The sequence below is a fragment of the Candoia aspera genome, chromosome 2 (assembly GCF_035149785.1).
Source record: "Candoia aspera isolate rCanAsp1 chromosome 2, rCanAsp1.hap2, whole genome shotgun sequence".
Classification (NCBI taxonomy): Eukaryota; Metazoa; Chordata; class Lepidosauria; order Squamata; family Boidae; genus Candoia; species Candoia aspera.
Genome location: NC_086154.1, coordinates 61,579,481 through 61,603,285, shown reverse-complemented (window position 1 = coordinate 61,603,285; position 23,805 = coordinate 61,579,481). Strand labels below are relative to the sequence as shown.

General features: G+C 43.9%; 1 protein-coding gene across 1 annotated transcript in view; it reads left to right on the top strand.

Moving 5' to 3' along the window:
• The window catches only part of BSN (bassoon presynaptic cytomatrix protein), a 215,656-nt gene extending 194,652 nt beyond the window's left edge, over positions 1 to 21,004 (top strand). The window contains exons 6-12 of the mRNA XM_063292864.1: positions 44 to 4,003; positions 14,129 to 16,295; positions 16,647 to 17,184; positions 17,290 to 17,536; positions 18,819 to 18,912; positions 19,840 to 19,980; positions 20,964 to 21,004. Coding sequence (XP_063148934.1) covers positions 44 to 4,003; positions 14,129 to 16,295; positions 16,647 to 17,184; positions 17,290 to 17,536; positions 18,819 to 18,912; positions 19,840 to 19,980; positions 20,964 to 21,004 — 7,188 coding nt within the window. The remainder of the gene's footprint in view (positions 1 to 43; positions 4,004 to 14,128; positions 16,296 to 16,646; positions 17,185 to 17,289; positions 17,537 to 18,818; positions 18,913 to 19,839; positions 19,981 to 20,963) is intronic.
• Positions 21,005 to 23,805: the final 2,801 nt, after the last annotated feature.

Genomic DNA, 23,805 nt, shown 5'->3' with positions numbered 1-23,805 from the left:
AGTGCAACTCCAGCAACAGCAGGTGCAGGCCACTTACACCAAGGCACAGCCAATGCTTGAAAAAGCCCCTCCTTATTCTCCAGCGCAGAAAGTGCAGGCCGCTGCTACTGACGCCATTCCTGGTGTGTACAGCTGGGGCACATTACCTGCAGAGAATATTTCTTTGTGTAGGATATCATCCGTCCCAGGGACATCTAGAGTAGAACCTGGACCTAGGCCATCCGGTAGTAATATTGTAGATTTGAGGACAGCAATGAAATCAGCTCCAATTATTGTAACAGACCAGGGAATGGATCTTACATCCGTAGCTGCTGAGAGCAGAAAATATTGCCTCACCATGGACCAGTCACCAAGTCGGCAGTCCACAGCCATCCAACCTTTAATCATTAACCTTAATGCCCAGGAACAGCCACATGCTTTCATAAGCAGTGCCACCACAGTCAGCATAACAGTTGCATCTACCGTGCTTATGTCTCAGTCAAAGCAGCCAGTAGTCTATGGGGACCCTTTCCAAAACAGAATCGACTTTGGTCAAGAAACAGGAAGTCCGGTCTGCCTGACGCAAATTAAACAGGTGGAACAAGCAGTTCAGACTGGCCCCTTCAGAGGAACCACGAGTGGAGTTGGCACATCTGCTTCTATGGGCCGGCCAGAAGCAGCAGGTCAGCAGCAAGCAAAATTTGCAAGATACAATTTACCCAACCAGATGACCTCCTTGATAAAGAAAGATACTCTGATTACTCAGACTAGCAATGCCCAAAATATTGTGAGTGCCATTCCCAGGCAGTTTCCTCAGGATCAAAGCTCGGAGATATATAGAGGGATCCCAGTGGAACTGAAGACTCAGACTCCTTCAGTCGCTCTTGGAAGTAAGAAGTCCCAAGTGATGATGGTGCAGATGGATGACATAGCAGCAGGGCCTGTCACAAAACTCATCAAAGAAGAACCTCCTTCTAGCGCACTGGACCTCACGGGGATGAAGCCTGAGAGTCAAGTAGCGTGCTGTGATGTAGTGTATAGATTTCCATTTGGAAGCAGCTGCACTGGGGCTTTTAATCAGTCTCCTAAGGTGCCAGAGAAACATGTTGGGGAAGCAGCTCCCATTGGCAAAGCCAGTGGTCAATATTATGGAGCCAGAGAACAGGAAATACCAGACACATACCCTTACCGAGAGCAATCAGCACCAGCACCTCATCCGTATGAGGAGCACAGATTCCATCCCCATGGCTTGTTTGGGAGATTATATTCATCCATGTCAGATACAAATCTTTCAGAAATGGGTTTAAACTATTACTCAGTTAAAGGAGAGCAGCACTTTCATTCCCCTGCTGGAGATTCTGCTGTGGATTTGACGACTATGAAGCATTCCTATAGCCACAGTTTTACCGAGGGAGGTAACATAGGGCACGGAATGCAATATGGCTCTTTCTCTGACCTCCGGCAACCCACTGAAGTACTAAGTCATCCATATCCCATGCGAAGGTACAGCTCGGCCTCCAATATCTACTCTGATTACAGATATTCATCGAGAGGGGACTTGGCCAATTTCCAGGAAGCCAGCCTGGCCCATTACAGTGCTACAACTGCTCGTGAAATCAGCCGGATGTGTGCAGCCCTCAACTCCATGGACCAATATGGGGGCAGACATACAAACAGCCCAGATCTTCTTCAGTATGGACACAGTGCTCTTGGCGCTGCACCTGGAGGGACTGGAAGCATTATGGCTCAACAGGGTGCCATGAAACCAAACATGATGTACAATCCAAATTTCCCAGAGTCTCGTTCTGGCTTTGGAAACTTAGCCCAATATAATCTCTCAAGGCTTGGAGCTGTCAGGCAAGTACTCCCTTCCACAGCCACTGTACGAGCTGCCGATGGCATGATCTATTCAACCATTAATACACCAATAGCATCAACCCTTCCCATCACCACCCAGCCGGTTTCTGTGCTGCGGCCCATGCTTCGAGGCCTATACAGGCACTATGCCCCAGGTGGCATCACAGCTGTCCCTCTGGCCAGTCTGGCCAGGGTACCCTTGGTTACTCCCAGGATCCCCCTGGCCTCCCAAGGGCTTTATCGCTATCCTGTGCCCAGCAGGCTTCCAGCAGTTCCTACCGCACCTGTAATGGAAACACCAATGTATTTAGGAAAGCCGCTTAGCACCACGGCAGCCAGCACTGTAAGCATGGCCCCTGCGACTAAGGCCCCTGCTCCAAGCACTGTCAGCTTGCAAAGACCTGAGCAGACAGGAGTTGGCATGCGAGAGGAGCTGCCTATGCCAACTTCAGAGGTTCAGGGTACTGCCAGGGACACCGGCCAGGCCCCGCAGGAGCCGCCTCCCCGAATGCCGGCCCAAAAGCATCAGGCAGAGGCCCCGCAGCCCAGCGCTGCTGGCAAAGGAGCCACTGAAAGAGAAGAAAAGGACAAGGAGGAAGAGCGGCAGAGGAAGCAGCAGGAGCACATCCTCCAGATTGAAAGGGAAAGGGTAGAACTGGAGAAACTGAGGCAGATGAGACTTCATGAGGAGCTGGAAAGGGAGCGGGTGGAATTACAGAGACACAGAGAGAAGGAGCAGCTCCTGATGCACAGGGAGATCCAGGAGCTGCAGTCCATCAAGCACCAGGTCCTCCAGCAGCAGCAAGAGGAGCGGCAGGCCCAGTTCGCCCTGCAGCGGGAGCAGCTTGCCCAACAGCGCTTGCAGTTAGAACAGATCCAGCAGCTGCAGCAGCAGCTGCAGCAGCAGCTGGAAGAGCAGAAGAGGCAAAAGAGCAGCTTTCCTCCGGCGTGCGACCCGGCCGGCAGGATTCCTCCTCAGGCTACCTCTGAGATCGCTATAGAAATGCAAAGGACCCTGGCCCAAAATGGACAGTACTGGCCACCCCTAAACCAAGCCTTTATTGCTACGGCAGCCCCGGGGCAAGAAGGTCAAGCGCCGCCCCGCTATCCAGGCCTCCAGAGGCCTCTCACCAACTCGGCCTCCGAAATGTCCCTGCAGACGGAAGACCTGTGGGAAGCCGGTCGGGGGATAAAGAAACGGAACTCTATGCCTCGCCTCCGGGACGCGTATGACAAGGAGCCCGGCCACGAGCCCTACGTGGTGAGGAAGATCACAGACAGCAGCGTGCAGACAGACGAGGAAGACGGCGAGGAGCGCTTCTACGCCTCCCGCCGGCGCCGTCCTCGGCGCAGCACCGACTGCAGCGTCCAGACAGACGAGGAGGACAACGCGGAGTGGGAGCAGCCGGTGCGGCGCCGACGCTCCCGCTTCTCCCGCCACTCCGATTCCAGTGCCGAGAGCAAGGCGGACTCTTCCGCAAAAGGCGTGGCCAGCATCGCGATCCAAACGATCAGCGACCGTTCTGTGCAGACGGAGCCCGACCAGTTGCTCAGGGTTTCCCCTTCCATCCAGATCACTTCCCCCGATCCCAAGGTGGAGATCGTCAAGTACATTTCCGCCCCAGAGAAGACTCAGAGAGGAGAGAGTTTGGCTTGCCAGACAGAACCAGAAGTGCAGCCCCCGCCAGGGATTGCGGTCCCTCAACTCACGGTGCCCACCACAATCGCTCCTTACTCCTCCAACATCCAGGTGGTTAGCGCCGGTCCCCTGGATCCCCACTCGGTCCGACAGCAAGCTCTAGCAAAGAAGAAGCCTATTCCTCTTGAAATCGGCTACCAGTCCCACTTACCTACAGACTCCTTGTCTCAGCTTGTGTCCCGGCAGCCCCCCAAGTCACCCCAGGTCCTGTATTCCCCCGTGTCTCCCCTCTCCCCTCACAGATTGCTAGAGTCGTCCTTCACATCCAGCGAGAGGCTCAACAAGGCCCACGTGACGCCCCAGAAGCACTCCATGGCAGAGTCCACCCAACGCCAGCAGTCCCTGCCTCGCCCCATCAAAAGCATCCAAAGGTCTTTATCTGATCCCAAGCCCATCAGCCCCACATCAGAGGAGTCTGCAAAGGACAGGTTTTCCTTGTATCAGCACACGCTCCTCCCCGCTAGCCAGGTAAGATGGCTTTGTGTATGAAAAACGAGCTGGATCTGATCGTATTTCCGCCGTTGCTTACTTTCAAAGCCCCAGAGTTCTTAGATCAGTCCGGTTTTATCAGTGGATCCATATATAAGCAGCAGGCCCGGAAAGGAGGAGAATGTTTTCAGCTTCACCCCTAACGTCCATAGCAGGTTCTGCATTTACAGTGTGAACTTCGTAATTTTTTTCACATCTCTACCTAGCTGCAGATCCACCAGTGGATCTGTTCTTATTTGTGCTTCTTTCCACCTGCTGTGGGCAGACTGGAGCCTTTTTTTAAAGCCCCAAAGCCCTGTTTTTGTATTTTAAAAAAAGTATGACTTTTTTTCTTTATTTATTTTAGATTGAATGGACTGTTGAGCAAATTTATATCAAGCAATAAGCCTCTACTGCAGTCACCTTTTTATCTGACATGCTGAAAATTTATAGCACCAATTTTTCAGAACACATTCCAGGACAGTGAACTATATATGTATACTTAAAATGTTTTATTTGTCTCCATTCAATCTACTCAGCACGTCTCCCACATTACATTAAATGCCAAGAAACCAGAGGAATAATACAGATGTTGGAATATCATCCTGTCTCTCTCACAAAATTAACGATGTATTCACTACCTTGAAAATCTCTGTTCCATCGTATTGTGGTTAAATTACTAAATATGTGTGTTTTCATGACACATTTCCCTTACAAAAATCTTATTTTATTTCCTTTTTCCTTAAATATATATATTTGATATTCTGTGATCTGTGCACATTCAGATGCTAAACACAGCTAAGTTCAAAGCAGAGCATGATCGATTTTTCTGCATTGTAAGAAAACACACTGTGGTACAGAAGTAAATGACTTGTTTGCCTGCCATCTAGTGGTGGTAAAAAGAAATACCCTTTTCTGCCCTGGATAAAAATACTTCTTGCTGAGGTACACAGGACAGCGAACTTTTCCTTCTTAGTTAAAAGCCTTATGGTGTTCCCTCATCATTCCCTGAGCCTCCTCAGCTGGCTCTGTTTTGCAGGATCTAAAGACAATAAACCAACCATAGTACCCATCCTCCATGAAGAAACACCAGAATATCCCACATTTGTATCAGTCAAGAGAGAAGGGGCAAGAGGTTATAACTGGCAGGGAGAGATTCGTTTCAATTTCTGCTTCTACCATAGTTGAAAAATAGGGAATGAACCCTGTGCAGGGCCGCAACTAGGGGGGGCAAGCGGGGCATGTGCTCCAGGCGCAGCGCTGGGGGGTGCCAAAATGAGCGCTGGGGGGCACCAAATGGGTGTAGAATCCATGTTTGCCCCAGGTGACACAGACCCTAGTTGCAGGCCTGACCCTGTGTTCCTGAAAATACTGAAAAGGTGTCTGGTGGGAATGCACACATCTATATTTGCCTGGAGATAATGTTGATGAAGTACTTGCCACAAATGTTTCTAGCCCCCTTCCCCCTTTTTCTGTTAGAAATAGCAGTTAGGGAGGGGAAGGCGGCAGATAGGAATAGATCGCATGGTACTCTCCATTGTTTTCATCCTTTCCTGCTTCTCCGGGAAAACCCTTTCAATTATCTGTACCAAGAGAATGATTCCCCTAGTTGGTGTGAAAGGTGAAAGGCCCCCTGTGTGAGCACCGAGTCATGTACTTAGCCTTAAATATAGCAAATAATGTATGGATGCATCTTCATAGGGATACTGCAATGGGAAAGCAAGGCAAAATTCAGTATGGGGCCCTGAAGCTCCTAAAAGAAAAACAAGCCCAGTATAAGTAGCTATTGGCAATTTTATTATCTCAAGCAGACTTGAGATCAAGCAGATTCTTGGGAACTAGCACTGACAGTTTATACTGTGGACCAGTGGAGCCAAAAACATAGCCTCTCAAAAAGCTACTTTATATTTAAAGAGACACATAGATTCTTTTGATTGCATTGGAAACATACTTGCCAGGTCTGTTCTCCCTCCCTCCCTCCCTCCCTCCCTCCCTTCCTTCCTTCCTTCCTTCCTTCCTTCCCCAAGATATTTCACAGAGAGCTATCTCATCTTCTCTTCTGTTGTTAAAAAAAAAAAAAGTGGTGCTAATGCATCACACTGAACGGGGTGTGTGTGTGCGTGCGTGCAGGGAATGGGGAGGTTTGCTCTAACCTGCTGTGTATGCAGTTTTTCCAGCTGTTTAACATGATGAATAGCAATTGAATCTATAGCAGATTTCTCCTGTTCCAGTTCTTTGTTTATTCACTTATATGTTATCCAGTACTGGGAAACCTACAGCTTCAGTTTGCTTCTTGTTTGCTACAGCCTTGAAAGCATCACTCCTCCAGGCTTAGCCAGATGAATTAAAAGCCTCATCTCTCCTTAAGTAGACTGAGGGCTTTTGCAAACATCGCACAATTCCTAAATTGAACATTGTCAGTATAATGCTTATAGACATGCATTTTCCTGTGTGTGAATGTGCTTTGAGCCTCTGTGGGTGGCAAGACCCAGTAGACTTTTGCTGATCCATGAAGTTAAGTAGGGTTTCCCCTTTTTACTACTGTATTTGGACAGGAATTACAAGGCTGCCAGCTAGACTAGAAAGAAAATAAATTATGAAAGAAGGCAGTGGCAAATAACTTTAACAACACTGCTAAGGAAACTGCATGGATCCAGTCACCAGGAAGCAAGCTCTACTTGTGGGGTGCTTTAGCTTTTTAACCCTTTACCTTGTTTCCTTACCACTAATCAGGACTGGCGCCAGATGCGATTTGCAAATGAACTTCAACCTTTATTCTCAGAATAAGTGTTTGGAAGCAATCATGTTTAGCAAGTTGGCTCCTGTACTAAACTAGCAAGCACCATAAAAAAGGGGAAGAATCTTTGTGTGAAAAGGAAGCACAGAGAACCAGGTGTATGTATGTATGTATGTCTGAGACCATGATTAAAAGATCTGAAAACATATCTCAGTGATTCTTGTGAGTGCAAGTAATGTAAAGTTTCAAGGTTGAAAAAGATTTTGGATTTTTAATAGAGCATAGGCTGAATGGATCGGCTATGTGTGGCATGGTTGCCAAAAGGCAATTTTAGGCTGCATCAGTAGAAGTATAGCCTCTACATTCATGAAAAGTAACATTTATATTATATTCTGCACTGGCCGCTTCCAACCTCAAGTTCTGTTTTGGACCGCACTGTTTAAGAAGGAGCCAGACAAATTGGAACAGGGGCAAAGAAGGGCAACTAGGATGACCAAGGGTCTGGGAAGTCCTGTGAGAAGAGATGGAAGAAACTTATGGTGTTTATCATTGATAGAAAGATGACTTTGAGGGGATGTCATAGAACTTTTCAATTGCCTGTGAGGATGACAGCCAGATGTATTTCACAACCCGTTAAATGTCATCCCAGGAAGCAGGCCACAGAATAATAGCCTGAGGAATTTAGGAGTACAGATTCCAGTTGAATGATATGGGGGGAAATCTTAATGATAAACATAGTTTGATGATGGAATGAATAACCTAGGAAGATGGTGGGTTCTCCTTTCTAGACATCTTCAAATAAAGGCTGGACAGCCTTGTCACAGTATTTGGGGTATTTATCATGACAGCTGAACATTTACCTGAAATGATGCTTTATAACAAAAGCACATCAACCTTCTAGGCTTTGTCACTAAATATCTTTATGCACATCCAGTATTTCACACTGTGGAATATTCTTTCTGTGAGATAAATGTCCCCAGCAATATACCTGGACATTTCAGTTTGATTACATGTAATTGTGAAGCCATTTATATTTTGAAGGACTACCTTCAAATTATGGCTGCATTCAGGCATACATCATATTCATACTGAATCTCCTTGTGTAGATAATGTTAGTATCTGCAGTGTCTTGATATACTAGGCAGTACTACTCTTTGGAATTGTGCCAAAGAAAGAAATGTCGCATTTATATTTTTCTGCTTCATGTTTGCTCCCAACCACTTCTTTCTTTTTTGCATCCTCAGAGTCCTAAAATCCCTGATTTCCCAAATAACATTTCTCCAATCTATTTAACACATGCAGTATATGTTCTAAGCAACAAGAGTGGTGGACCGCTGTGTATATTTTATAAGATGGCAAAGAGGTTGCACCGTTCTAGTAATAATTGTGAAATCAATCACATAAGAAGAACCCATCTGAATCACAGCAGGCCCCATCTAATCCTGTATCCCATTATCAGCGTGAGAGGGCAGGTGCCTCTGGTGAAATATACAAGCAAACTGCCCATTCTTCTCCCTTGTAACTAGAGATTACTAAACATTCAGTAAGCAAGGCTAATGGTCCTGCATAAGTCTGTCTTCCTCTCTGAATTTCTGTAATTCTCTTCTTTAAAAAATTCAACCCAGAAGTCACCTCATCTTATGATAGCAAATTCCAATCACAAATTGGTTGTTCAAAGACGTTTGTTTAAAGTAGGTTGAATATCTTCCACAATAAAGACTGTGTGAAAAGAAAAATAATTAAATATAACTGCAGGCTTTTTATCTTCCTTTCACAATTCTTTCAGAGATTTGTAATCTAAAAGAATGATTTTTTTTCTTCCTGCATATTATGAGTCTAAACAATTTTATTGTTTGGTTTTTAAAAAGTAGCTTTTGTGTCATTCCTGTTTTCTTGCTTATCTTATCAATACTTCCTTGCCAGAGTTTTGCTCTATTGATTTCCTTATTTGGGAAAGATGTTCACTTTTAAAGGAAGGAATATTTTATAGATTCTTGAACTCTGCTCATTAACTAGGTAGACATCCCTTCTGATGTTTTATGCCTTTAGTTTTAATCTGAATTACTAACATAGAATTAGTTTGTGTTCTAATGCTCCCATCAACCTCCTTTTGCCTACTCTTTTCATTTTTAGACAATTCTTATCTTGATAATCATGTAAGCAGCATTTCTAGTATTCTAACTCCAATGTTTCTAGTGTTGGAAAGAACAGACCATATAAAAGAATAAAAGATCATTCTCTTTTCTAACTACTTTCTGAGAAAGTATATGATTAGCAATGTGCAAGGATTTGAGTAATGGTAATTTTAAAATGCAAGTCCTTCTGTTTAATTTTTTTAAAGTTTAAAATCTTCTTATTTCTAGAGTTACACCGTTTTTCCATGCCTGTTCATAATCCTTCCCCACCTCTTCCATTTGAGTTCAGCACTCCATGATATGCTCTAATAGATCATATGTACATACAAGAGAGAGATGACACATTTTACAAATGACGCAGGCTCAGATTCTTGGCAGATTCATTTGACTTCTCAATACCACAATTTATCCTGAGCCATTGTGGATGTTCTGCTGATTTAACCAGCTTTAGACCTACAGCATTTTTGCTTCTGATTGATGTCTGACACAAAACATCTGGATTAACAATCTTGCATCTAGCTTAAGGATGGCTTGTTGGAATTTTCGGACACTACAGTATGGGTTGGCCTAAAGTTGCACATTGTGAAGAAAAATTGCCACTCCAATTGGAAAGCTGTACCTGTTCAAGCCTTATTCAGTTCCTGGATCTGCTACTGTAGAAATTATTGCAGTTCCTCCTTCTTTCTGCTGTTGGTCTGGACACAATTTGTCTGCACAGTGAGGGACATCCCTAAAGCAAGGAAATATACTGTGCCTTTCATCATTTATATGGAGGAAAAAACACTGTTATTGTTATCTGCTTCTCCATTCTGCATAGTGTAGTGACTAAGGTGTTAGACTAAAACCTGGGAGACCCAGGTTGAGACTCACCTGAGTCATGGAAATTTATTGGATGACTTCAGACCAGTCATGCTCTCTCTCTGCTCCCTACCTCATGGAGTTTTTGTTGTGGGGATAAATGGAGATCTCCACATACATTTTGTGGTCCATCTACAAGAGTGAGGATAAATGCCAGAGCATTTGGCAGGCAGGGTGAAGGGGACTGTGTGCACAAGGCTCTCTGAGAAGCCACAGCCAAGCACGCTTAAGGAGCATGCTAAGGTTTGAGGTTGGCTGGAAGGAGAGGAACAGCAGGGGATGAAGAGGGGAGTTGCACGAAGGTGAAGGGCACGAGGTGAGGGAACAGGAACAGAGTTACTGTGATAGATGGCGTGGGGTGTGCCCTTGCATGCCAAGTTGGCTGACAGCCAAGAAAGAGACATAAAGCAAGGTTGAACAGTTCATGGTCAGAGAGTGTAACAAGACTTGAAATGTCAAGGAGAAATGTGGAGACACGGTCAGAAGCAAGCCAAGGTCACAAGCAGAGCCACAGTCAGATGAGCACAGCACACAAGGCTCCATGTCAAAGTTGCTTCCAGCAATGGGGACACAACAGCAGCATTGTTTCAAACCCCTCCTGGCTGAGTATGCACAGCTGCAGCTCCTGAACAACTGGCGCTAATGATGAGGTGGCCAGCTTGCCTGGTCTGGGAGCGGCATGCTGCTTACTCATTAGTCACTTTTGCTTACAAAGTGCAGGGGCCTCATGCCATGACCTGGGTGGCACCCGCACTGATTGAGGAGGCCTCAGTACGGGCAGAGGAAGAGCGTGGCAGCACCATCATATCGAGGAAAGCGGAGGGCTGCTCAGCACCTGGCACACCCCAATCTCTTGCGTATATAATTTTTATTAAGAATTTTGATTATAACAGACTAACTAAACTTAAAGAAATAAAGAGAGTAGAAAGAAAGAAAAGAGAGTAGAAAGAAGGAGTAAAAAGTGCAAGGAAAAAGAGAAGAAAAAGAAAAGTGAGAATAGAATGATAGAATAGAATAATAATAATAATTTCATTCTGGTCTGTCATTTATATTTCCCTTTTAAATTTTAAAACCTCAGCCAATTTCTTTTGTAGATCCAGTAAAACATCCTTTTCTAAGTCATTACCTTGGCCTGTCAGTTGTAAATCCACTTTCGATAACTTCTCTATCCTGTCAGATAAAATTGCTCTACATCCGTCATTTGTTCAATAACATCTTTTGGATATAATCTATCCAAAGAAGCAAACATCATTACTGATATTGTGGCTAGTATTTTCTGATTCCATTCTTCAAAAGTCTGCTTCAGTATTTTCATTGTTATGTTTTGCGACATTTTACAGGCTTGTAAATCTTTTCTCTACCTAAAAACTTTAGTCCCCTCTAGTGTCCAGTTTTTGAAATCATGAAATTGCTTATCTTTGTTTTGTCTTATAAAAACCAAAACAGAAACTGTTTACCACAAGAAGCTGTTTGTTCTTTATAATTAATTCCAAAATCTTATTGTAAAAGTTTCAATATTCCAATTTTATCTGGACCCTTAGTCCGTTTATAACTTTCTAAGATCAAAATCTTATTTAGCTTTTTGCTGTTTATTTCATATTCTTTAAATTCTTAAGCTTATGATTAAAATTTTCTTTCATTCAGGATTGAAGGCAGACTCACCTGGCATTTTCAAACTTGTCAGCCCGAAGGTCTCTAATAGTTTAGAAGTAGTTAATGAGCAATTTCTGAAAGTGATTAGAAAGTGAGGTTTGCAAACTTAGGGTCCTTTAAAAGTCGCTGCTGCGGTTGCAAGCAAGATGGCTAATCCCATCATCTCCCAGTGCTCAAACCCATGGAAAACCACTGTCTTGCAGTCTCCTTGCGAGGAGCAGCTGTCCAGAGCACACGTGGGAAATCTCTGGTCCTCTTCTTATCCAGAGAGGTTCCAAGGAACCGGTTTACTCAGCAGTTCCTTGGTCTTTGCCACAGTCGTCAGCTCTCTTTCACTGAGCCATCTTAAGTTCGCCACACCTCCCCCGGATGCCCACACACCCCAATCTCCAAGCCTGCTCCTTGGGCAGGGACGGTGAGCAAACCGGAGCTCCTGGGAGAAAGGCAGTAAAGAAATAAATTAACAAGTGGAATATCTGAATAATGCCTACCCAGAGACTTGTTGGTGAAAAATGAAATGAAAGTCTGAGTCAAAATATTTTCTCTTGGAGAGACAGCGCAAAGAAGTGGTAACATAGTTTTGTTACACAGAGAGAGAGAGAGAAGATCCATATATGCACACACATCCCATCACATAAGCAACCAATGTATTGAACAAATGACTGAAATGGGATAAACTCTTATCTCACAGATGGGGATGAAACTGTTGGCCTAGATTTCAGTTAAATCAGAATGTACCTTAACTAAGTATAAATTCACCCAGTATCTTTTCAGCTGTAAAAGGAAAGCTGCTTAGATCTGAATATTTGCCTTCCCGGTATAATAGAACTAGTCTGCAATAAAACACCTTCACAAGAGAGGACTACTGTGTCTGTTTTGTATTAAAGAAGCGACATTTTTTTCAGGCTTCCGCATTAGTCTCAAAGAGGTGCTGAGCAGAAGCACATTGTCTAAATCATTTTCAAAGCATGTAGAGCCAAACTAGGGAATAATACTTGCTAACAGATACTACGGAATAGATCATCTCATTCTTACCTTCTCTTCCTTACTAATTACCCCCGTGTTTTATCCTTTGTCACCCCTCATCTTGATTTTCCTGGTGTGGTTTATGCCCATATGCAACCCTAACTATTGAATAATACAAGGACTAATTGTGGATTAATATGTTTATGAAATGTTCAGAAGCTACCTAGACATACTGGCTTGTCATCTTGAGACATAATGAGTTTTTGCAACATTCTAAATTACGTCTGGTGTCTGTCCATTCTAGGTGATAGATATGACAGTGAAAATCCAATCTCAGTTGCTTAAATCTAAGCATTTGTATTAAAAAACCTGGCATCTCAATTTCCTATCATTAGAAGCTTCACAACAAGGAATTCTTACAACAGAGAAAGAATAAAGTTGTTTTTGTTTTTGATTTGTGGATCTGAATTATTATTCTACGCCTTGGAGGAACTACAGTATGTTTGAGAGAATCCAATGTTCAATAATAAGAAGTAAAAACTCCTCACATTGAAAATATAAAAATTAATGTGTTATTTTGGCTCATTGAACAGTTGCCATGTCAAACTAATGACATTTGGCCTCCAAGGTGAGACATTTTGCACTGCAGATGCTGCCTAGCCTGGCAATGAAACGTCTGCAAGAAGACAACCAGGCTCAGGGAGCACCAAGGACTCCACAGGTCAACCCCGAGCTACAGATATTCGCTTCGATTGAAATCTGAAGTCTTCCCAGCTCTTCAGTCGAAACGAATATTCAAGATCAACCTAGTAAGCTGAATTAGAACAGCTGCTATTGCCATCCCCAGGGTCATATGATAGCTCCTTCTTTTTAGATTGCTGATCCCGCGTATTTATTTAAGTAAGTATGTTACTTGCATGATTTCACTTAGTCTAATGGGGCTTCAAAAAAAACTGTCTTGCAGGATTCAATGAGATGTAGCTATTTTTTTAAAGCAGCAGCTATGTGCAATCCTTGGCCGTTATGACATAATCTTTAGGGGCCCTTCATGACTCCTGGATTTTGCATAGTGTTTCAGCCTAAATGCAACAGTAACAAAAGAAACAAAAATTTGAAACCCTACAATAATTGGAGTTGCAAGAACAATTTTAATTTTTTCAGACTACAGCCCGACTACCTAAAATACCGTGTATAGATGTTTCATCTGCAAAATAGAAATATTCCCTTCAAGATGTACAGTTTTGACTTATTTAAATCTCTGAATCACACTAGGTTAATTTTGTACTGGTGCATCAGGAAAAAATAGTCTGACTTCTGCCTCTTTCATTTTTTTTTTCTCAGTGTTAGTAACTGTGCCTGTTCATAGAGCAGATGTTTGCTGGCAATATCATTATTCATTCAAGATGTTTGAATATCAAGAAATACTTGTCTCCTACATTAGGAATTATTTTTATCGAGTGCATTTTATTCATACATTTTACTCCTAAGAAAATACCAACAGACCTTATAAACTGGCCAGATTAGAGCCTTGCCAGATAGTGCTTAACTCAATTGAGTGCTGGTTTATTTTAGAAGAATATTAAAAGATCAAAATATTAATATTAAAAACATTTAAAATATTAATAGTAGGGTTAATCTTACAGGTTTGCCCTTGGGAAAAAGTGCAGACCATGGTTAAGTTATCAACCCCGCCTCTCCCAGTAAGTAAAGATCGCTGTGAGTTCTCCCATACATATAGTACCTTGACATTTAACCACAGCTTCCGTTGCCTTTTAGATTTCAACCTTGCAGTCCAACACACTCACTCGGAAAGTGAAGCGGACCCTGCCTAGCCCCCCACCAGAAGAAGCTCAGCTTCCTCTGAGCAGCCAAGCTCACTCACAGATGTACATGCCTGGCCTCATGCCGAAGGGGGTTGGTGGCCAGCCCATCCAAGTGACCAAAGCCAGCCTCCTCAGAGAGCTTGACCGGGACTTAAGGCTGGTGGAGCACGAATCCACTAAACTGAGGAAGAAACAAGCAGAGCTGGATGAAGAAGAGAAAGAGATCGACGCCAAGCTGAAGTACCTGGAACTGGGGATCAATCAGAGAAAGGAATCTTTGCTGAAGGATCGGAATGTTCGTGATTATCCATATTTGAGATGCCTGGGAGAGAATCGAGATTATATGTCCGACAGCGAACTAAATAACCTTCGCCTCTCTGGTTATGAGAGTGGCAGTCTCCTGACAAGGCCCAGCACCACCCCTTCTAACCAGTATGCGGAATTTTCCAGCACCCAGTATACGTCAACAACTTCCTACACCCCATACCAGTACTCCTCAGTCCAGACCGCTGCACCAGGCCCAGCTACATTCCAGCAAACAAGATTTCAGTCTCCATACTACCCTCCAACAAGCAGCGGTCCCACTCAGAATGATTTCCAGCCAAGCCAGTTGCCTGCTTATCCTTCCCAAACGACATACCAGGCACATAGCTTCACCCCAAGCACTGGCTATCAGTCTGAACTGGGCCTGCAGAGCCATCAAGGCTTCTGCCCACCTTACCAAGCTCAGACCGCTTATCCCAGCCAGACGCCCTTGCAGCCTGCCCAGAGTGCTCTTCTTCAGACTCATGCAGACACCCACACGACCTCCCAAAAGCCACGGCAGACCTCGCTGGCTGACTTAGAGCAGAAGATCCTGACCAATTATGAAGTCATTAGCAATCCCACTGTGGTGATCTCTGCTGCAACTCCAGAAGTGACCTACAGCACCGCAACAGTGACCAGCAGCTACGATCAACACAAGGCCCCAGAAGGGAGGCCAGCAGACAGGAGCAGCACTGCACAAAGTCCCTCTACCAGCTATTCCTCCGACTCTTTATACACCAATCTAGAGCAAAACATTCCTCGGAACTATGTGATGATTGATGATATCAGTGAATTAACCAAAGAGAGCAGCACAGGAGAGGGTCAGAAAGGGGATTTGCCATTACACAGCAGCAATGGACTGCCTATCAAAGAAAAGAGGGAGGTAGCAGATGTAGATGTCTCTAGCAGGCCTTGCTGCTATTCAAAAGGAGAAGAGGAGTCTGAAGAGGATATTTATGATCATCATGGTCCTGACCATCGGGGGAAAAGTTATCCTAAAAGCACAGAGAGCAATGGGAGAGTATCAGGTAGTTCTGGCTCTTATTACTATGGAGACAGTGATTATAGGCCATCCTCTCGACCAGACAAGCATGGAACAAGTATGGGAGTACAGAAACACTCTTCAAAAAATCTGGCCCCCGCTGTCATCTCTTCCAAACGCAGTAAGCACAGGAAACAAGGCATGGAGCAGAAGATCTCCAAATTCTCCCCTATAGAAGAAGCCAAAGATGTAGAATCAGATCTGGCCTCCTACACAACGACTACATCAGTCAGTAGCAGCAGTATAGCATCTAGAGCAAAGAAAATGCAAGATGATATCACTTATGGCCTAAAGAAAAATGTATATGAACAGCAGAAATACTACGGTGTATCCAGCAGAGATGGAATGGAAGAAGATGACAGAGCATATAGTGGCGGGCGATCAAGGTCCTCTGGATATGTATCAGACAAACTGTCAAGTCGTGAAGTTAGAAGCAGGTCTTATGAAAGAGAGAGCATGGAGAGGCCTCAGAAAGGAAGCTCAAAGCCTTCCTCCCTTAGTATGAGTCAGAGTCGCGGGCGACCTCCAATTCGCACACAAACTTCCGAAGAAGAAAGTCCTATCAGTCCTTTGGGGAAAACCATGGGTGTATCACGGTCCTCAGGTGGACCTCTTCCTCAATCTGCTGGAGACAGTTGCTCCCAGTTTTGCTCTAGTCACTCATTGCCTGATGTACAAGAACATATTAAAGATGTGCCAAGAACCCACTCTTACAAACATGAAGAAGGCTACATCGTGGATGATTCACACTGTGTTGTTTCAGACAGTGAAGGTAATAACTACCTGTAGTGACTTACCACCAAGCATGCACAAGTGGGTCATACTTGCAAAGAAAATGCCACAAATTCCATTTGCTTCCCATGTGCCTTTATCCTGATTTCACTTTTTGTTTTGGTGGTTTTATGTTAGCATGTTGCATGTTGCATGTCCTGATGTTGCTCACTGCTTGTTCAGTGTGTTTCTGTGCTGAGATTTCTGTTTTTATATTTTCTGAGTGGCTGCTGTGACATATCCTGTATTCCTGTGATAAGCTTCTTCTTTATTTCATTGCATGGCTTCAATCAGAAATACATTCCTAGCTTTGGATTAGGGGATTCACTGTGATCTTTTTTGGTTTCTGAAGCCTACCACTTGGGCCAGGAGGAGACGGACTGGTTTGATAAACCAAGAGAACCTCGTTCAGAGAGGATGAGGCATTATGGTGGCCATTCCTCATCCTCTCAGAAGAGAGGTCCAATTAAACACACCTATCATGATTACGATGAGCCCCCAGATGAAGACTTGTGGCATCATGATGACTATTCCCACCCACGTCACTCTTCTTCCAAAGATCACAAGCACCATGGAGATTATGGGCGACATTCATCCTCCTCCCGCCACTCCAGCGATGATCTGCCCAAGAGATCATCCAGACAACACCCAAGAGATCCAGGCCGCCATGAATCACGTGGACATGGACAGCCCACTTCCCAGAAGAAGGCTCAGCAATCAGATACAAGAACACAGCAAGGTTATCCTTCCAGCTCCTCAGAGTATCCCCAGCAGTCCCGACAGCCATCTGGCTATCATCATACCTCAGAGTCCCAAAAATCCCAGAGGCAACATGGGCTGCCATCTCAGCAGCCAAAATCTGAGCCTCACCAACAGCAGCAGCAGCAGCAGCAGCAAAAGCAGCAGCAGCAGCAAAAGCAGCAGCAGCAGCAGCAGCAACAGCAACAGCAACCCAGGCAACAGCAAGTTGGGCAGCAGCAGCAACCACCGTCTAGGCAGCAGCAGCAACCACCAAGCAGACAACCTCAGCAACAGCATCAAGCAGGCCCTTCTCATCAGCAACCCCAGCAGGTTAGGATACAGCAGCAACAACCACAGCAGCAGCCACAGCCACCACTGGGGACCCAAGCCCAACCTTCCTTGCGGCCAGCCCAACAACAGCCTGCTCAGCCTCAGCCTCAGCCAACAGGCAAACCACAGCCGACTGCCCAAGCACAACCTAGCACTCACCAAGCAGGACCAGTGAGTACCACTTCATCTTTCTTTAACAAGAGATGGATGATCATTCCATCACTGCTAACTGCTTGTTGTCTTGCCCTTCATTAAAGTGTGAATGATCTGTTCTAGAGTAGCAAAGGTGTGCATTCATCTCAATATCGTGAAAAACAAATGGAACAAATATCACTCATGGACTGCACAAATCATTCTACACTCTAGATGAATATGTTATACCCAGGCAAGTCTTCTTGATGGATGGATTGTAAGAGTTAATCATGGTCTCAGAGGTTACAGAGGAAACATTCTGTTCAGCAGGGCCTTTGGAGAGAAGTAAAAAAAGATTAAATAGGAAAAGAATAGAACAAAATTATGGGAATAGGCCAACTCCCTAGATTTCTGAAAGAAAGAGGCTTCATTTGTAGTCAAAGGTCAGGAGATGTAAGGAGCTGTGAGAAACTTGGGAAACAGGAGGAAGAGCTGCAGCCAGGACAACGGTCAGATGATAACGATCAGACAAGAGGTATCTCAGCCCACAGAAAGTATTTCAGCCCACAGAAGGAATGGGGATGGAGAAAGCATCTCAGAAGGGACCCTCCCTAGTTCTCTGGAAAGTAAAGGCAAGGGAGGGGAGAAGGCTTTCAGACTTGCAAGATTCTGTTAATGTGACCTTACAATAAAGGTAGTGTTAGCACTCATGTTTCTGGTTTCCTGGACCACCTTGAAGGGCTGACAGGACAGCATAGCCAGCAGCCACAGGGCTGCTTTCAGCGGTTCCAAGTTTGGGGTTTGATTCCCCAGAGGGCCTCAAAGATTCAATACCATATTCAGTTTTTAATTTGACAGGTCAGAATATTTAAATATACAGAGGATGCTGATATTTACCTGTATTCAGTTAAGTAACTTTAATACATTTACATCATATTTGTTTCTTGACCTGGCCTTGCTTGAACCTGCCTTCCACTATTTTTTGAAAAGTGGTCCCCAGTTTGCCACCTGCTGGTCTAACGTGAGCTGCCGTCTGAAAAAAGCCACCCTGCTCTGTCATAGAGCCTAGAATTACAGAAACTTTAGAAACACTGGAGGGAAGGGGATCTATAGAGAATTAGGATGAGTAGAGGACTAATTAGAAATAACAAAGATGAGTCAGCTTTTAAAATTACAGCGACAAAGCTGCTAGGTGGGTTTTCAGCAGATAGGTTTCATGTTATGATCATTTTTTTCCTAACACACATTGTTATCCCCCAAATCAGAGGATGAAAAAAGGCTTTCTTAAATCAACGAATGAAACTTCTGTTTCCTGTTATAGGCTAAAGCGGAACAGCCGGATGTATCCAAGCCTACCACAAAAGTGCCACAGGTGGGGAAAGCACCCCAGACACAGCCCCAGGGGACAGCCGGAGGTTAGTGAGCAGCTTCTCACCTAGGCAGGTGTTTTCAGCACCTGCCATTGTGTGCCTTTCTTGAGAGAGTGCAAGTGGGGTCAGATTCTGTTTACTATTTTCAAAATGAATTCCAAAATGATCACAAAACACCCTGAGCAAGATCAAGAAGAAAGGAAAGGTTTGGTCACTGTCGGCCTCAAAATGCATGCCAATTCATACAGAATTAATTCACAGGAGACTAGCATTGTGCAAGTCATTGTAAAGGGGTCACAAGTAGCCTTCCTATGAACAGTGCGGAATGGAAGGTCTTATCCTCCTTAAAAAGCTGAGAATAAATTGCTTGCTCTTCACTTAGCTCAACTTAAAATGCTACTTTCATTGGGAAATACTATCAATAACTTCCTGTTATTTCACGTGCCTGCAAGAAATGCCCCCTCCTACAGAGGGCAGGTTACTGGGCAGATGGGACATGAACTTCTCTTGACTTGTTCTCACACTGTGCAATCCGTTTCACTGAGAGTTCAGATTGGTCTCTCATCTTTCCATCTTCAGAAAGGACATCAAGGTGCATATATTCTATTTAGTCTTTTGAACTGTTTAAATGATAGATGTATTGAATATTTGGTTGTTAAACTGTATCTTTTTCTGTCTATTATGTTAAATCTATTTTAATTGGGCTTTTAATGAATTCGGTTTTTTATGTATTTTCTTTTGTTGTTATTTGCTGTGAGTACCATTTTCTGTATGGAAAAATTGGATATAAGTATTATGAACAAATGAATGCTTGCCACTACATTTTTTTACAAGACTGGTTATATTTCTATAGAGAGTAAAGATAAGTAAAATTTTACAAACTGTTACCTGGACCTGCCCAAAGTGATAAAGCAGGACATACATTTCACTGAATTCATACAAATCAATTCATTTCACCACTTCCTCTCACAGGCATTAAGTTGGGTCCTAAAGCAACAGGAGCATCCTTATCGACAGGAGCAGCAGCTGGACAGCCAGGAGCAGAGGGTGAAAGTGTCTTATCCAAAATCCTGCCAGGAGGGGCAGCAGAACAAGCAGGCAAATTGACAGAAGGTGAGAATTCTGAGTCACAGTGCTTTCAAGCATTCACTTTTCAGGTGATCATCTGCTCTCTTCATCTGTGCTGCTGCTGTTTGTTAGCAGGCAAGGTGCTTGTTATAATCTCTGAAACTATAGACTGTTTGGAACAGGAGCTCTGAAGGACCATCACTGACTTTTCATCTCTGAAGTCCTACTCAGTGCTCAGTCACCAAAAATGGTGTATCGCTGTCTGGTACAAAAGCTAGTGTCTTCTTGGGTTGTTTAATTCTCTCCCAAAAGAGGATCAATTGTCTCATTTATTTAGTCTTTTTTTTTAATACAACCTTGTATGACCTTTCTGTTTTTTTGCTCTCAGGGTGGTTCTAATCAAACAAAGCACATAAGATTTAAAGAAACCGACACAAAGATACAAAAAAACAAAACCACCACTCCAACCCAACAGTACTGGTTAACTCAGTGTTTCTCAGCCTTGGCAACTTGAAGATGTGTGGACTATGCATGCTGGCTGGGGAATTCTGGAAGTTGAAGTCCATCTTCGAGTTGCCAGGGTTGAGAAACACTGGGTTAACTAAAGGGAGCTCTATTACCCACCATTAGTACCCAAGCTTCCTGCAAAATAACTAACCCTTCAGAGCTTTCCTCAAGGTCCAGGGGAGGCAAGGTCTTTCAGAGTATGGTGGTTGCTACTGAGAAGGTGCCTCACACGAGCTTTAGAAGTGCATCACATTTTCATTTGACAGGCTAATTCCACCAGCACTTTTGTTTTGTTAATTGTTTTTACTGACTGCCATATCTGTTATATCTATACTGCACTGATATTGCTATGAACCACCTGGAGGTGCTTTATGGATGCCAACAGGTCATACATCAATATTTTAGAAAAAATAGTCTGTATAAGCTGAAGATCTGGTTAAAAGAAGATAGAGCTTCAGACCCAACCTTATATTGTATCAGATGGTTTCAGGCACTGATTTCTCTTCTCTTTATTCCAACAGCCGTATCAGCTTTTGGCAAGAAATTCACATCGTTTTGGTGAGAGTACAATACTTGGTGAGTCACACTGGGCCCTCCATACACCAGCCCGCAATGTTCTTATTACTAACTGCCAGGGCCATGTCAACACACTGAAATGCCAGAGCCCCAAAATTTCTTATTTATTACTTGACAGAACTTCTGTTCCCATCAGTGATCTTAAATTGACCCATGTACCCTGAAGCAGGCTATCCTATTGCTGCTTCATCTGAGCATCCTTCTACTTACACTTCCATGTTCCTTCCTTTTTTCAGATTTTCCCTTCTCTTTACCAACAGTTGTTTCTTTTCCTTGTTTCTCTCACCACTGATTCAGCAGGTGTTTGGGGAAACAAGTGATATCTCATCATTGCACTGGAAAAACCTATGAAGAATCCATTGGAATTCATTTGCCATTCTGGACTCTGGGTATAATAGTGAGTATCATCTATTGAATTGCCTCTGTTTCTACATCTGCCACATTGTGTCAGGAGTAGAAATGCAATCAAATAGTTGGCTTTCATCAGGAGTGACTGAGAGGCAGTTCCTATGAGATAAAGCCCTGAAGATAGGTGGTGATGGTGGTGGTAGTTCTCAATCCAGAGATATGATTTCCTGCTTAGCTTATGGTAATTTGCCTGTGTTAAGTACATTATGCCATTTTGAATCAAGAGAATCTCTTAGTGCTCTTAACTGAGGCTTTATTTAAATACTGAGTGCTGCACAAAATAAGAGAAATTACTCAGAGCCCTTATAGTCTATATCAGGGCTGAGCAGATTTGGAGCTTGTGGGATCTTCTTTATTTCTCACTAGAGCATCATTAAAGCCAGGAGCAGTTACTGGCAATGGAGGGGAGTCCATTATCTACTACATCTTATGTGCTGCAAGCTGATACACATATATGAATCTGCATCTCAGTTATTGTAAATCAGAGATTCCAAACCAAGACTCTGAAAGAGGCCGGCAGAACTGTGGAAATGTCTGTCAAAGACATCCAATTAATAATTATATTTTAAGAAACAGTAAGGATAACGATTAGCACAAGAAAGAGTTAAGCGGGGGAGTTTTTTCTCTTTAATTTTATTGGGCACATTGAGCCATAGAACCATAGATTGTATGAAATGGAAGGGGCCTGATCTCTGTCACAGCACCTAATCTCTGGGACAGCATCCAAAATTCAAACTGTCCCTATCCTGCCTGCCTTTAAATGACCTTGAAAACTTGGCTTTTCCCCCAGGCCTTGGCTTGGGTGGTTGTTGGGCCTCTTTAGGTTGGGTGTTATATGAGGAAGAGGGCTTTTATTGTTCCGTCTGGGAGATTATCATTCCTTTCTGATTTGGTGATATTTCTTGCCTTTTTTAATTTGTAAGATGCCCAGAGTCATTTTGGAGTCAGGCAGCTCTAGAAATGTGTTTTATAAACAAATTAAATAAATAAATCTAGGGCTTTTCCCACTGCAGCCTGCAGCTGTTTGACTGTTGCGTCAAGCCAGCTGGAAATGAAGCCAACTTAAGAAACCTCTCCAGATTTCAAACCCTTCCTCCATTCTGGCCATTTAGATGGCCTGAGGTTCTGTCTGGACCGCGTTTACCACAGCCTGATCAGTCAGTTCCCCTGCTTCTTTACCCTTTCTGAACTGGGGAAAAGAGGAGGAGGAGGAGACGACCAGTTTTCTTATTTTTCCATTTTCCTAGAAGAAGAAAATGGCAGAACTTTTGTCAATATCTCCTAGTATTTATTTTTAAAAATCCATTATTTTGCTGTTTTTTCATCAATGGGCTTGTTTAAAACAAACAAAGCAGTGACCAGATGGGAGGGGGCATTCCTGCCATAGCACACAGTAGCCTGTTTGAGCTGAGGGTCTTGCCTTCAATGAAACGAAGCACAGCAGGCCAATGAGGCAGCACCACTTGAGCTGACATATCTTGTAAAGGACCACTTTTGATGCATAGCAGGAAAAGACGGAGAGAGGTTGTCTTCTGTTGGGCTGGGCACGAGGATGGTGTTGTGTCTTCCTGCCCTTGAGAAATGGTCAGTGGCCATACCGGCCCTGGGGCACGATGATGGGGCAGATTAGCCCCTAAGCCAACCCTTTGCTCAATGCAGAAATCCACTAAACCATCCTCAGCAGATGGCTACCCATCTACCCCATTTAGCTAAAAGAAAGCACTTCTATCTAATTTTAAGCATTATGCAGCAATGATATTCCTAAAGCATCCGCAGCCTTTTTGCAGTTCACAGGCAGCAAACCCATGTCATTCTCACTGTGTTTTCCTCTAAAGGCTCTTGCAATTTCCAAAAAGAAAAGGAAGTTGTTTTGTATGTTGCTGAATTGAGTTCCACCAAGAAAGTAACATGGAAATATACAAAATGACCCTACCTTTGAAAAGCTATTGAGAGATGCATGGTCAGTGATGATTATATAGGTCGTCCTCACTTACCAGCCACAATCAAAACTAGCAACTCCATCACTAAGCAGCACAGTTGTTAAGCATGATGTCACATGACCACGTCTACTTACGACATCAGTTCTGGCTGGGGTTATTAAGCAAATCATCGCAGGTTGTTAAGCACAACATTACATGACTGCAGCTTGTGACTTCCTGCTGGCTTCCCCATTGATTTGCTTGTTGGAATCTGGCTGTGAAGATCGCAAATGGCGATCGCATGGCCATAGGATGCTGCAACCATCATAAATGTGCCTAGCACCCAAATCGCGATCACATGACTGCAAGGATGCTATGACCGCCTCAACTTCAAGTACTAGTCATAAGTCTCGTTTTTCAGCACCATTGTAAGTTTAAACTGTCACTGAACAAGTGGTCG